This window comes from Aegilops tauschii, chromosome 2 (genome assembly GCF_002575655.3).
Source record: "Aegilops tauschii subsp. strangulata cultivar AL8/78 chromosome 2, Aet v6.0, whole genome shotgun sequence".
Taxonomy (NCBI): domain Eukaryota; kingdom Viridiplantae; phylum Streptophyta; class Magnoliopsida; order Poales; family Poaceae; genus Aegilops; species Aegilops tauschii.
In genome coordinates this window covers 563,184,758-563,199,526 of record NC_053036.3, presented here as the reverse complement: position 1 = coordinate 563,199,526, position 14,769 = coordinate 563,184,758, and the positions used below count along the sequence as shown (strand labels likewise).

Sequence of the window (14,769 nt, the reverse complement as noted above, 5' to 3'; positions counted from 1 at the left end):
TAATTTTAAAAGATTTAAATTATTTTAGGATTTATTTAATTACTTTAATTCAACATTATCCAGAACGGTGTTTGCAGACGTCATCAAGACGTTAGCATGACGTCAGCAGTCAACAGAGGTGTTGACTGGATCGCTGACGTGTGGGTCCCGCATGTCATAGGTATAATAATCTAATTAACCTAATTAATTAGTTTAATTAACAGATTAGTTAGGTTAGTTAATTAATTACATTAATTGAACATGATTAATTTAGTTAATTAATTAATTAAATTTATGGTCATTATTATTAATTTCACCTCTCTTTCTTTTATAAATCGTTCAGGGGGTGGGGCCCGTGTGTCATAAACCAGGGCCATAGCGGGCACGCGGGTGGCGGTTACGGGCGCGTACGGGGCGTGCACCCGCTTGTCGGCCCGAGGCCACCAGGGGAGGCGCCGACCGCAGCGGTGGCTGGAGCAGCACCGCGAGGGGGAGGCCGTTGGCCGGGCAGCCGGGGCTGAGAGCGGCATTGGGCGGAGTGGTGGTTTGGGGCGGCGGCCGGAGGAGCTGCCGGAGTCGTGCTAGGGCGGCGGGGTGCGGGCACGCACGCGCACTTCGGCACGGCCAGGAGCAGAGGGAGAGAAGGAGAGGCCGGGGCCTCACCGGCGGTCGTAGGGCAACGGCAGTGGGCTCGGGGAGGCTTCGGAGTAGCAGGTCGGCGGTGATGACCGGCGGGGCAGAGAAGGGGGACGAGGTCGATCCGGCGAGGTAGGGGTCCCGAGCTCGCGCTCGTGGTCGAAGAGGAGGTAGCAGGCGATGGCGGCGCGGGCGGAGAGGAAGGAGGCCGGGAGGGCCCGGCGAGGACGAGGCGTTCGGTGAGCGGCGACCGGGTCCGGCGACGGCGTGACAGCTCCGGGGCGACGGCGTCAGGGCGACCGGGGCGGGCAGATCCAGAACGGGGCGGAGGAGGTCGTCGCCGGCGAGTTGACGGCCGGCGCGCGCCTGGCGACGGCGGAGCGCCGGGGTAGGAAGAGGGCGCCGGGCGCCGCGGTGGCTGCCCCGATCCAAAAGGGGATGGGGGAGAGTGGGGGGAGAGAGAGGAGTGGGGCGAGTGGGGTGGGTGGTTAGGGTTTTTCCCCTAGTGGGGTGGATAAGGGGGAGGGTGTGGGGTGCGGCTTGGCCGGCCTGGCGGCCCGATGGCCTGCTGGGCCATGGCCCAGTGGGGGGAGGGGGTTTCCTATTTTTTTTCTTTTTAATTTTACTTCTTTTCTGTTTTCTTTTAACTTCCAATTTATTTAAACTCTATTAAGATAAATAATTAGCGCCTAAATTGGTGTTGTAAATTAAGCCTTTGCCATAAAAAAGCTTGACCTCCAAATAAAACAGTTTAGGATTTTATAAAATACAAAAGTCATTTATTTAATTGTTTTAGCCACCGTGTTAATTACTTTTGAGTATTTAATCATGTTTCATGTATGTGGTTTCTACACCATTATTACTCATGAATTATTTGACACGTTTAGAGCATTTTAGTTTTAATGTTTGGAAACTTTTATTGTTTGACTTAAATTTAAATTTGAATTTGAATCGGTTTTGAACTAATGCGAGATTAACAACAGTAACCGTGGTGACGTGGCATCATTAACGTGTGATTACTGTAGCCTAATTATCCGGGCGTCACACTATCGTATCGCCACTGCCGATCAAAGACAAACTAAATTTATTCTTAACCCCACCAAAGCCTTGAAGTCCCAGCCCCCTCCCGTTGACGGAACGATAGAGGAAGAAGAAGGGACATGTGCCTAGTCAGGGAGTCACCGAAGATGGGTTGTCGTGTGCTCCTAGGTCATGGGAGCTCGGAGGAAAAGAACCCTTAGATTTGATACTTTGAGGAACTATTGCACCTAATTTGGGTAAGTTGGCATCTTTCTTCAATTAAAAAAAACATCACAATGGTACAATTTGTTTGGAATGGTCAGTAATATCGTAAGATTCACACAATCACCCGTGTGGGAAGCCAAAGGCAGACCCATCAAACAGGTCAATACACTTACACATAATAAAAAATCTCAAAAGACTTAGAGCAAAAGCATAAATTCAGGGAAACATGATAATTTATCCTTCTCCCTTTAGTGTTAAAAAAGTCTTACATTATGGGACCGGGTAGTAGTTTACATCAATTCCATTTTAACAGTGACAGTGCTGTTGCATAGTGTCCCTAGCATGTCGTACCAAAAACCAAACAGGATTCAATCATTCAGGGAAACGAAATAGGAGACGGCGGATCTACCCTTTTTCTTTCAAGAAAGAAAAAAGAGACGGCGCACACGGGTGGCCTACACCGAAGTTGAACAAATCGTGAATCGTGTTTGATTGCTTCCTTCAGATCCATGGCGTTTTCTACTTCGTTTCCAACAAAATCGAATCAACGGCACAGCACAGATCAACCAAGAATCTACAGGCACACGGCCAGCTTAATTAGCTTGCCATGGACACTTATGGGAAGCTACAGTCACCTACCACCGGATGCTTTGCCCTGCACTGCGTCCCGAAACAACGTCGATGGTTCTTCAGAATACAGCGGTTGTTTCTTCAGAATTCATTCAGATCTTGTGGATCCAAACAAAACTTTCCGCGGCTAGCTGGCGATGGACACCTTCCTGGACTGCCGCTGCCCACGGTGGGACTCCGTCTCCGTCTCCGCCGAGAAGCGCTGCGGCCTCCGGGCGGCCCGCCTGGCGCAGACGGCGTCGAGGTACATCTGCTCGTGGCGGCACTCCTCGCTGCAGAAGGGCGTGTCCCCTCTGTACATGAAGACGTCGCTGTCGCGCGCCAGCCGCTTGGCGCAGAGCGCGCACGCGTCCAGCGCGTGCTTGCCGGGCTCGCCGGCCGGCTCGGCGTCGAAGAAGAAGGCGCAGGCTACTGATGCCGCCATGGTATTGCTGTGTGGCTCTTCTAGCAAGCTCGAGCTTCAGAGCTAGAGCTCACAGCTCGCTGCTGCTCTTGGCGGGAGGAAAGTGGGTGAGTTTGGTGCAGCGGTGCGATGGGGGAGGGCTGGTATATATGGGGGAAATGGAGCAAGGGGAGGCCATTATTGGTGCACTGGAGCTGGCGGTCTGGGAAACCATGGTCCGGTGCGCGGTATGGGTCTGTCTAACTATGGACGATGGGAGCGGTTCGACTAGTTCATTCCAGCATGCTTGGGTGTACTGCGGTGGTTGGCTGGATGGTTAACGTGGGCCACGCAGTCGGCTCCACCGCGACGAGAACGACAAGGGGAGGAGTTATGAGTGACGTGGATTGGCTCTTTATCTAGAAACGAAGAGGACAGAGTCTCTGTAAAGTGTCCATGTCCACGTATAGAAAACCGGACGATTGATCAGGACTGGAAATACTAATACCTGTTACGTTTTTCCTAGCAAAAAAGAACGCTGTAGGTAAGAGCATTTCCAACAGAGGCACAAAAATTCCGCGCCTTAAAATAGTTTGAAGCCTCTTTTGGTTCATAGGATAGAATTATCATAGAAATAGGAATTTTGTAAGAAATGAGATGACATGTATCTCAAATCCTATGAGTAGGAATAGAAAACGAGATGTTATTTGATTGACACCAAAGGAATTTTTCCATTGAGTCTAGGTTTATTTTTATTTTTCTATGAAATATGGAGGATAGGAACCAATCCTATGTAGCAATAGGAATCCATTGCTATGAACCAAAGGGCTCTAAAGGGAAAAAAATCCTATAAGAATCCTATCCTCTAGAATTTCTATCAAATTCCTTCAAACCAAAGGGAATGAAGTCTGTTTTAAACCTTGAATTCATACGGCTCGTCCAAATTAAACCCTAACCTTTCAATCCCTGAAGTTGGTACCCTCTACTCACTGATCCCGATCTATTTCGACCTTGAACCTGTTTGCCGCACTAGGAAAAAGATGATCCCGACCGGGTTTAATCTGTACTCTCACTTACAACACTGACCCACATGTCATTTCCGTTCTCCAGTCTCCACCTTATCCCCAATTCCCCTCCTCTCTCTCTCCTAAAATGGTGAAACGGGCGGCCGCAGAATGGCGGAGGCGTTGGTCGGCGGTGAACTTGTTGAGGCAGACGAAGCAGTTGATGAAGGACAACAACACGAACGTCTTGTGTGCTTACATGGTGCCACACGGGCTGCACGGCCACAGTGACGGTGTGACGACGACGACAAAGCTTCTCCTCGCCGGCCGCAACATAGTACAAAGCTAGCACTAACTCCGGATGATCCTTGATTCCTAGTAGCACGATCTCCTTCCGTCAATCCACTGGGACGTGCACTAGCTTACTACTTGCCCTAGTTAGTCAACGGACCCAAGACACGCATCAGCGCCGGGTTATGCCATTTTTAACTCCAACGGAAAGGAGGGGCTGGCGGTGGAGCACCCCCGAATTCTCTTGTCCATGGCCTGGTGCATGGCGAGGCAAGGCGGTGCGGCCATGTCGAGGGAGGCTGGCGGGAGGCGTTCCCTTGCCGTTGCACACTCACGAGGACAGGCACCACGCCCTGCTCCCCGTTGCCGTGGACATCGGCTGGCTGGGCTTGAGCATTGCGATTCCTACAGAGAGAGATGAAGAGAATGAGCAGAAGGTGAATATGACAAGTAGACCCATGTACTCAGTGAGAGAAGAGAATAATCCTGGCCGGGATCAATATTTTTCCAGCACACTAAACTGGCATAACCGGATCCAGGGTTAAAATAAACCGGGATCGATAAGTACAGGGTACAGATTTCAGGGATTGAAAGGTTAGGGTTTGATTCCGACCAGCCGTATGAATTCAAGGTTTAAAATAAACTTCACTCAACCAAAGGAGGCCTTAGCACGCCACTGTAGCATTTTTAGTGTGCCGGACCCAACATTATTTTAGTAGATGCCTAAAAACGCGCGTCCAAAAAACACGCAGTGTAAATTGTGAAGCGCGCACAATCCGACACTTCTAATTTGTAACTTTTGATAGCGTTTTTCAGCGCCCGCCCAACCCTTTTTTACGGGTGCACTGTTTTACAGCTTTTGCTGGAGCTCTCCGGCGTCAAAAAACTTGAATTTTAGCGCGCGGCCCAGTTTTTGGGCGCCGGTTGGAGATGATCTAAATCATAGCAGTAGGAGTGAGTACGGGCGTCAATAATTTACGCACAAGCATCCACTGTGCCACTTGTCGGGAACGAGGGCATCAAATCTACCTTTGGATTTCTTAAAAATAAATTACGCCTTTGTAATAAACTAATGCAAACGTCTTAGTGCTGGTAACTATGGTTCCAGCACCTTAAGAAACATACATAATGGAGGTACACATGGTCAGGATGCTATAATGACAAGCTATAGCACAAAAGAGGCTTGGCGGTGTATCATTCGTGTCCTTCTCAGAAGAAAACATAAGCACAAAAGAAAACCAGAAAATATGTGGATGCACTTTTTCACCGGCCGGTGCTCCATTCAGGAATCTTGTGGACGTGCCGTGCATGCGCGCCACGGCGCCAGGCACCACCCTGGTGCCACCAGCCGAGACACTGGGAGCTTGGCACGCGTACACATATCTTGTCTGCGCAATCAAACGAATCATCATCAGCCTGTCGCACAGCAGCGCCCGCATGCAATACAAGCCGTGCATCCGGTACGCTGGAGACTTTTGGGCAGAGGGGTGCGGCTCACGCGGTGCGCGTTGTTTAACCGGTAGGCTGCCAGCTGGTCTCACCATCGGGGCTGCCGTGCACGCTTCGGACCAAGGGGGGTGCACCTTGCAGGCTGCAATCACGGTCGCACACGCCTGAAGATTGCACTGGCGGTAGTAGTACTGTAGTCGTAGTAGTGCTTTTCTCGCAAAAAAAAAAGTCGTAGTGGTGCTTGTGTCATCTCATGCGAATATACTAGGGGCAAATGACATCCTGCATTGCCGGGCAGGCGGGCAGGCTTCGCTCCAAGGGTCAAATTTGACAAATTTATTGACAAATTTAATCTATAGACGAAATCAAATCACAGAATGAACTATCCGTAAAATTATTTCACGCGGCTGACCTTTTTGTGTGACGCCCGACACGAAGGCGCCACACTACACTGTGCAACGCCTCACAGATAGGCGCTACACGGCCAGCGTCGCACCCGTGTGATCAGAAAATTACTAAGTCAGTGTGCAGCGCCTCAGAGCTAGGCGCCACACTATACAGTGTAGCGCCTATCTCCTAGGCGTTGCACTAGTGCAGCGCCTAGCTCCCAGGCGCTGCACCACGGGTCAGCCGCGTGAAATAGTTTCACGGACAGTTCATTCTGTGATTTGATTTTTTCTATAGGTCAAATTTGTCAAATTTGCCGCTCCAGGGAGCAGCTTTGTCGAGATCTGCACCCACTTTGTTTACCAGTGAGGCATTTGCACGTAACCTTGGAGTCTGCAAGGACGTCTTTGGTTGCCCGCATGAGGCCCAGCCTGGCCCCGGCGGGAGGAATTTGGCCCGTTTGGTTTTCTGCATTCACTGTGCCGCTCGCATCACGCGAAGCTTAAAGCACGTCCAGGCCAGGCCCAGGGGCAACGCATGAATCGGCAGTAGCTCGCGAGTCTGGCCAGGGCGAGGCAGGGGAGGGCGACACGCTTCTCCCCTCGTGTGAGCAGGGGAGATGGCGCGAGCTTGCCCGCGTCGCCGAAATATCGGCGGGAGGATTTCGGCTCATCTCCCGCCGCTCCACCCCCTATTTAGCCCCTCCCTCACCGCCCCAACTCCTGCCACCATTCTTCCTCCGTTCGCGCTTTCCCGCCGACGCGCATCGGCACCGACGAGCAGGTAAGCGGCGCATCTTCATCGGCCGGCCGTCCACGGCGTCGGAGCTCCTTCACCGGTCGGCGTTCATCTTCCACCACCTTCCCCCCTCGTCCTCAAGCTGCAGCCATGGCCTCTGTGAGTTCAATCCCTCTTTCTCTCTGTTCCTTCTAGCTAGATCTGAGCTGCAGCTAGGGTTTGATCTAGATGCATGGTTGATTAGTGGTCTGATCTGTGAGCTGATATGGTTGGTTGCTATGCTGCGGTTACAATTTATGGTAGGCTAGATTAGTAGTAGAGTTTGAAGTTGAACCTTGTGCTTGTGTTGAATCATGCTCAGATCTGTGATTTGTAGCTATTGGTGGTCATGTGCTTGCTATGATAGTGATGAACCATGTACATGTATGCTTAGTATGATAGTGATGAAGCATATGCTTGCTATGATAGTGATGAACCATGTACATGTATGCTCCCGCTTTCATGGATTGTCCGGTATGTTGTGTGCTATGCTCACTGTCAATGCGTGCTACGATTGTAGGACATGACCACGCAGACGCAAGATCTTAGCCAGGCCCTTGTTGTGTCCGACAGCCAGTTTGCTCCATCGTTTGTCGAGGACTCGCAGCCTATGTCCGAGATGGCACCTGATTCAGAGGTGTTCAAGTCTGATTCCCTCTATGTGCGAGTAGTGCTCGTTGAGCCAACTACTGCTGCTGCTGCCGCCGCCGCTGCACTCAAGCTAGCAGCAGCAAAGGCAAAGAAGGATAGTAGGTCGAACAACATGAAGTGGCAGCCGTTCATGTCCAAGTTCGTGCTGAACAAGATGTGTGAGCTCATCTCTAGTGGAATTAGGACTGACAAGGGCTTCAAGGAGGTGCACTTGAACACCGTTGCGAAGCAGGTGTTCGAGTTCTGTGGGCAAGAGGTGTCTGCCACCTAGGTGTACAACCACCTGAGGAAGTGGAGAAGTCGATGGATCCAAGTGTCCAAACTGAGAGACCTTAGCGGCGCCTCATGGGATGAGAACACTTGCTCCATAGTTCTATAGGCACAACACTACGCCGGCCATGTCGCGGTTAGCTCACAGCCCTCTTCCTTTTCATATTGTCCACCATTGCCTACTCCTAATCGCAACTAACAACACTTGTGTTTCATTCTTAGGACCACCCAAGGGACGCTGAGTTCCTCAACACACCCATCCAGAACTACAACCAGATGCAGCACATCTTCTCCTTCGGGCTGGCAACTGGGAAGCATGCCATGGGCTCGGGGGAGCCTCTTGGTTCTCCCATGCCTGACTTCCCTGGGACCCCGGACGTCGAGATCCTTGATGGCCCTGACAAGCCCGCTGTGAAGCCCTTCAACAAGCCATTTGACCCCGTTGATAGGAAGAGGAAGAGAGTAGGCCTAATGGAGGAGGAGATCAATGTCTTCTGCAGCATGACTGAGGCGGTGAAGGAGGTGGCAACAGCCATCAGGGAGTGCAAGCCCCTTGACGTCCACCCTGACCTGTATGGCGCTGTGATGACCCAGGGTGGCTTCAGCGACGAGGCTCTCATGGCAGCTCTCAGCCACCTGCTTGACAACAAGGCCCAGGGTGTTGGGTTCGTTGTCGGTGTCAAAACCGGCGGATCTCGGGTAGGGGGTCCCGAACTATGCGCCTAAGGCGGATGGTAACAGGAGGCGGGGGACACAATGTTTACCCAGGTTCGGGCCCTCTCGATGGAGGTAATACCCTACTTCCTGCTTGATTGATCTTGATGATATGAGTATTACAAGAGTTGATCTACCACGAGATCGTAGAGGCTAAACCCTAGAAGCTAGCCTATGATTATGATTGTTGTTGTCCTACGGACTAAACCCTCCGGTTTATATAGACACCAGAGGGGGCTAGGGTTACACAGAGTCGGTTACAAGGGAGGAGATCTACATATCCGAATTGCCAAGCTTGCCTTCCACGCAAAGGAGAGTCCCATCCGGACACGAGATGAAGTCTTCAATCTTGTATCTTCATAGTCCAACAGTCCAGCCAAAGCATATAGTCCGGCTGTCCGAGGACCCCCTAATCCAGGACTCCCTCAGTAGCCCCTGAACCAGGCTTCAATGACGATGAGTCCGGCGCGCAGATTGTCTTCAACATTGCAAGGCGGGTTCTTCCTCCGAATACTCCATAGAAGATTTTGAACATAAGGATCGTGTCCGGCTCTGCAAAACAAATTCCACATACCACCGTAGAGAGTATAATGTTTCCACAAATCTAATATGCTGACAACTTTTCATAACGTGACATCACGCCATGGCCCGGTCATTATTCGAACCGTTTTTCTCAACCAGCTACTGCACATATTGCGAGGCGGTTTTCTTGGCATGTCTTGTCGAAGCAGAGATCGTGTCCCCTTATCACGGGATTCTCATCAATACGGGTGTGGGTAACCCAACCGTGCCATCAGTTACGACGCTTGGGGAATAAGCGAGTTTACCAGGCAAGTGGGGAGGCGCACAGTTTCTACCACCCTTATAAAGGGACAAGGACTCCTCCTTTTCCCCCACGCCTTCTTATTCCCTGCCCATCCACTCTCGCGCACTCGAGCTCCAGCGCCCAAGTTTGCATTTTCTCCGCAAAACCACTCCAAACATGTCCGGAGCGGGAGGCAAGTGGATGGTCTCCTACGTTACAGAGGAGAACATTACGAAGCTCCGGGAAGCCGGATACCTGGCCGCAGATATCGCGCACCGGCTCCCAGATGCGGGGCAGATCGTCCCCACCCCCGAGCCTCATGGAAGGGTCGTGTTCCTTGCCCATTTCGTCCGCGGACTGGGGTTTCCCCTCCACCCATTTGTCCGTGGGCTCATGTTCTACTACGGGCTGGACTTTCATGATCTGGCCCCCAATTTCATCCTCAACATCTCAACGTTTATCGTCGTGTGCGAGGCCTTCCTCCGCATCAAGCCCCACTTCGGCCTGTGGCTGAAGACCTTCAATGTTAAACCGAAGGTGGTGGTCGGCCAGCAAGCGGAGTGCGGAGGCGTCATGGTGGGCAAAATGCCCAATGTCACCTGGCTTGAAGGCTCCTGTGTGGCGACCGTAAAGGGGTGGCAATCGGGGTGGTTCTACATCACCGAACCGCGCGACACCAACTGGGTGGCGGCCCCCGAATTTCGATCCGGTATCCCCATGCGGCTCACCTCCTGGAAAGAGAAGGGCCTATCCTGGGGTTCATCGGTGGAGCTGACCGAACTCAGACCTGCGTCAAAAACATGATAAGCAAGAAAATCAAGCTTGTCAACGTGGTCCAAGTCATGCTCTTACGCCGGATCCTCCCGTGTCAAAGACGGGCATTCAATTTGTGAGAGTTCGACCCGGCTAAGCACCAGATGCTGCGAGAGCTCTTCGACACGACGCACCAAGACATCTGGAAGGTGCTGTTCAAGTCCGCCGAGGTACCTCCTCCCCTTACCGAGGATCACGGACTCAGCGCGAAGCGCCATGCCAATCCGGTAAGCTCCTTATATCTCATAAGATGTTTCTTTCCCAAGTATAATCACGTGAGGGATCTAAGCCTCCACGCCATTTAACAGGACTGGGTCGCGACAGTGGAGCAGATCGATTGTCCGGCCCCTCTGCCCAAAGATCCGGCAGATGCTCTCTTAACGGAGATGCTGGTTCCAGCGCCTTATGAGGCGCCGGAGAAGAAGGACAAGAAGAAGGCCGCCGGGGACCAGGAAAGGTCTCCGGCGCAAGGTCATGTCGGACTCATCATCCGATAACACCAAAGCGCCCTCCTCCCACGAAAACGAGGAGGAGGAAGAGGAAAGTTCTCCCCCTAGCAGGGGGAGACAAGAAAAGGAAGGCCGCCCCGTCAGGGGAGGCCGAAGGGTCCAAGAAGGGAAGGACTCTCCTTCCGGACTGCTCCACGGCGGCCGCTTTTGGCGACGAGGAGTGGTTACCCAGGGACAAGCCCCTGGCGAAGTCGTAAGTATTCGGATACCATAATAGTTCTTGGTATGTTTTTATTTTATTGCTTCTTATCATGCCGAACATGATCACGCAGTCCGCCCAAAGCCCATATCGATGTATCCTCTTCGGAGGAGTCTTTGAGCTCGACAGAGATGAAGAGCGATTCACTCCCGACCGCCTCCTCCCCCCGCCCTACGGACGACGTCGAGGTGTTGTCTCAAAGGGCACTGAACCAAGGGGAGACAGTTCCGGAGGCGCCCCAAGGCGACATTCCAGACGCTGGGTGCATGGGGAGCAAGATTCCCATGGGCTCTAATGACGGGGGCAGCAAGTTTGGCCCCCAGCCGAATACTGCGCCAGAACCTCTAGTGGTTCCGGACTCTGTTAGGCGACCCCTCGCTAAGAGGGGCAAGCCGTTCGTGCCGATGGCCTCTATCCATCCAGAGGCATGGGACAACTTGCTGGAAGCGCTTCGCGGCGCTTCCATCGACGAAGAGCACCGCGCTATCATGAGTGCGGTGATCGAGAAGGTTCAGTCCGCCAAAAGCGGGGGGACTAAAGCATGTGCCAGCCTCCTAACAGGCTTTGAGGTAAGTAATCAAATTATAAGAAAATGTTACAGCATAGACAGTAGCCCCTGATGCTCTGTTTGGCGTTCGCAAAGAAAGGCCGAACAGAGGATCAAATAATCACAGGAGTCTAATCAGAGTATGTCTATGTGCATGAGCAGGCTCGCTGCTGGCCGCTGCCGCACGTACTGCGGAGGTCTCCGTACTAAAGCGGGACCTTGAGCGGTCCAAGGAAGAGCTCGGCCTTACCAAGAGGCAGCTCGAGGAGAACAAAGGTAAGTGATACCCCGTCTGTGTATCGAAAAAAAGAAGAAGGTTGTTAAATAATAGAATCGTCATGAATTTTGCTAGGGGCCACGACCGAAGTGGCGGCCCTGAAGAAGGCGTTGTCCGAGGCCGAAGACAAAGCTGCCAAGGAGCGAGCCGAGCGCGAGAAGCAAGAGGCCCGGGTCGGCGAGGTTCAGCAAGAGCTCCAGGACTTCGTCAAAAAATACGAGTCCTTGGAGTGTGAGTCAAAGACGCAAGGGTCCGAGCTTGCGAAGGCCCTCGAGGACGCACAAAATGCCAAGGCCAAAGCCCAAAAGGCCCTCCAGGAAATTGAGGCGGTCAAGAAGATAGCGGCGGGTAAGGCATTCATTATGCAAAGCAAGCATGTGAAGGACACTTTCCTTTTACTTACCCGAATTCGGTGTTCTCCAGGAGCGTTCGCAGATCTGCCCAGCAGTGTGTCGGATGCCGCGGATTTCTACCGGGTCGAGGAAGGGAGCTCGACGGAGAAGTTATTCTGGTCTCAGTATACTGGGACCGAACATCCGGTGCCCTTGAGCGACCAGTTGAAGCAACTGGTTGAGCTTCACAAGGCGGCCGAACTGGCCATGAGGGGCCTCATAGTCCGGATGTGGCCTGGCGAGCCCCTGCCTGGCAGCTATTTCGGCCTGGTAAGGCGACTTGTGAACGCCTGCCCACGGCTTGAAGTCATAAAGCGGTCCATCTGCATTGAGGGTGCGCGTAGGGCTTTTGCCCGGGCGAAAGTGCACTGGGCTAAGATGGATGCCGAAAAGCTGGTGAAGGAGGGGCCGCCGGAGGGCAAGGAGCATCGCCACCCCGAAAAGTATTATGACAGTGTCCTGAAGGGTGCTCGCCTTGTGGCGGAGGAATTTACTAAGGATGTAATATTTGAATGAATGTACTCATGTGATCCTGTAATATGATACTAGTTCATGTGCGCTATATAACGCTTGCTAATTTAAAATATTACCTTCTGTGCGGCCGTTTATAAAATTTGAGAGTTGGCGAGTCGTCGGCTTCTACCCCCATGTAACTAGTACTGAGGTGTTCGGGATAAACCTGATCACTCTTTATCCCAATATTGGGTCCTTCGAAGGAGGTGTTCAGCACAACGAACCAGGCAATTGGACTATAAAGGTTTATCACTCTCACTTAGCCATAGAAGTCTATAATTTTAAATTTTGGCAAAGCCCCTAGTATTCGGAAGGCCGAACTTGGGGCTCTATGTACGCCTAAATCGGACAAGGTCGACTCCTCACCGGAAGCGGAAAAAATCTTTAAGGATTTGAGACCTCTTGAACAGCGACCAGCTCTCGCCTCATCATGACAGTCAGTTTTCGGCTTTCTCTACTGAGGTGTTCGTCCGGAAGAACCGGGACACAATCGCAGTAGTTCTCCCAGCGCTACCTTAGCCGATATAGCAGAACGTAAGGTACCAAAACATGGGAGCCGGGTAAACCCAACTATTGACCCAAGACATGATTCGGAGCTGATGCATACAATGCTATAAGTTCGGGGTGCCGCACTATCGAAAGTGTTCGAACTTTTTATGCCGTGTTATGGGGTACACCGAAGCCCCTGGCGCACTGGTCGTATCAGAATGTACGGGTGCAACTTGTCATAAATAAACGGACAAGTAAAAAAGATAAACGAATGCAATAATGAGCTAGTGCTGTACATTGTTATTTAAATTATACGTCAAAGCGTATGCATACATGTAGTGCAATAAGTGAACAATAGGACAATTTGACATGTCCTATCCAAGGGCAAGCTCGTGTGGGTATGCAAAATAGGTATATCGATCATTATCAGAGACCACCTGAGGATTCCCTTGTACGTCAAAGCTTCTAGCTTCCTTGGTGTTTCCTTCCCATGACGAGTTCGACAATCAGACGATCGGAGAGAGCCTTCAGAGAATAGGGGCCTGAAAGGAAGAAAATGTTAAAGGTATACAGGTCCTGAAGCGGTTGAGCCGCATTGTGGGCCATGCCATGGTCGTGCCTCCGCCTGTGCCCATGGTATTTTGAGTGCGTAATTATGTACGCACGGTGTAAATTTCACCACTTCACTGGGGCTGGGACGGAGGCCGAATTGCAAGGCCAGCTCTAAACGTGCCTGGCGATCCTCTTGCAGGGTACTCCGGACTCGCTTGAAGGTGTCCGGGGTCTTTTTCTCTGAATTGGCGGTTTGCCTCATAAGGCTGCTTTGCGCTTCTGCTGCGAGGGCCGCAGTGTGCTCCTCCGTGCGGAGCGAGCGTTCTGTGTTTCCATTAACTGTTATAACCCCACGAGGTCCTGGCATTTTGAGCTTGAGGTATGCATAATGCGGTACCGCATTGAATCTGGCAAATGCGGTTCGTCCGAGCAGTGCGTGATAGCCACTGCGGAAGGGGACGATATCGAAGATTAACTCCTCGCTTCGGAAGTTGTCTGGGGATCCGAAGACCACTTCCAGTGTGATTGAGCCCGTGCAACATGCCTCTACACCTGGGATGACACCTTTAAAGGTGGTTTTGGTGGGTTTGATCCTTGAGGGGTCTATACCCATTTTGCGCACTGTATCCTGATAGAGCAGGTTCAGGCTACTGCCACCGTCCATAAGGACTCGAGTGAGGTGAAATCCGTCAATGATGGGGTCAAGGACCAATGCGGCAGAACCGCCATGACGGATACTAGTGGGGTGGTCCCTGCGATCGAAGGTGATCGGACAAGAAGACCATGGGTTGAACTTTGGGGCGACTGGCTCCATCGCATAGACGTCCCTCAGCGCATGCTTCCGCTCCCGCTTGGGAATATGGGTTGCGTATATCATGTTTACCGTTTTCACTTGGGGAGGAAATTTCTTCTGTCCTCCTGTGTTCGGCGGCCGGGGCTCCTCCTCGACGTCGCTATGCAGCCCCTTTTCCTTGTTTTCGGCATTCAACTTGCCGGCCTGTTTGAACACCCAGCATTCTCTGTTGGTATGATTGGCTGGTTTATCGGGGGTGCCGTGAATTTGACACGAGCGATCGAGTATGTGGTCCAAACTGGACGGGCCCGGATTGCTTCTTTGGAACGGCTTTTTCCGCTGACTGGATTCAGAGCCACTGAATCCGGCATTAACTGCCGTGTCTTCGGTGTTGTCGCCGTTGTTGCGGCGCTTATGTCTGTTGCGACGCGGCCTTCCGTTGCTGTCCTTGGCATCTGAATTGCC

At 52.0% G+C, this 14,769-nt stretch overlaps 1 protein-coding gene across 1 annotated transcript; it reads right to left on the bottom strand.

Moving 5' to 3' along the window:
- Positions 1–2,326: 2,326 nt before the first annotated feature.
- Positions 2,327–3,125, bottom strand: LOC109765774 (FCS-Like Zinc finger 2). The gene has a single exon (XM_020324549.4). It carries the CDS (start codon positions 2,912–2,914, stop codon positions 2,618–2,620), a length of 297 nt encoding a protein of 98 aa, XP_020180138.1. The 5' UTR covers positions 2,915–3,125; the 3' UTR covers positions 2,327–2,617.
- Positions 3,126–14,769: the final 11,644 nt, after the last annotated feature.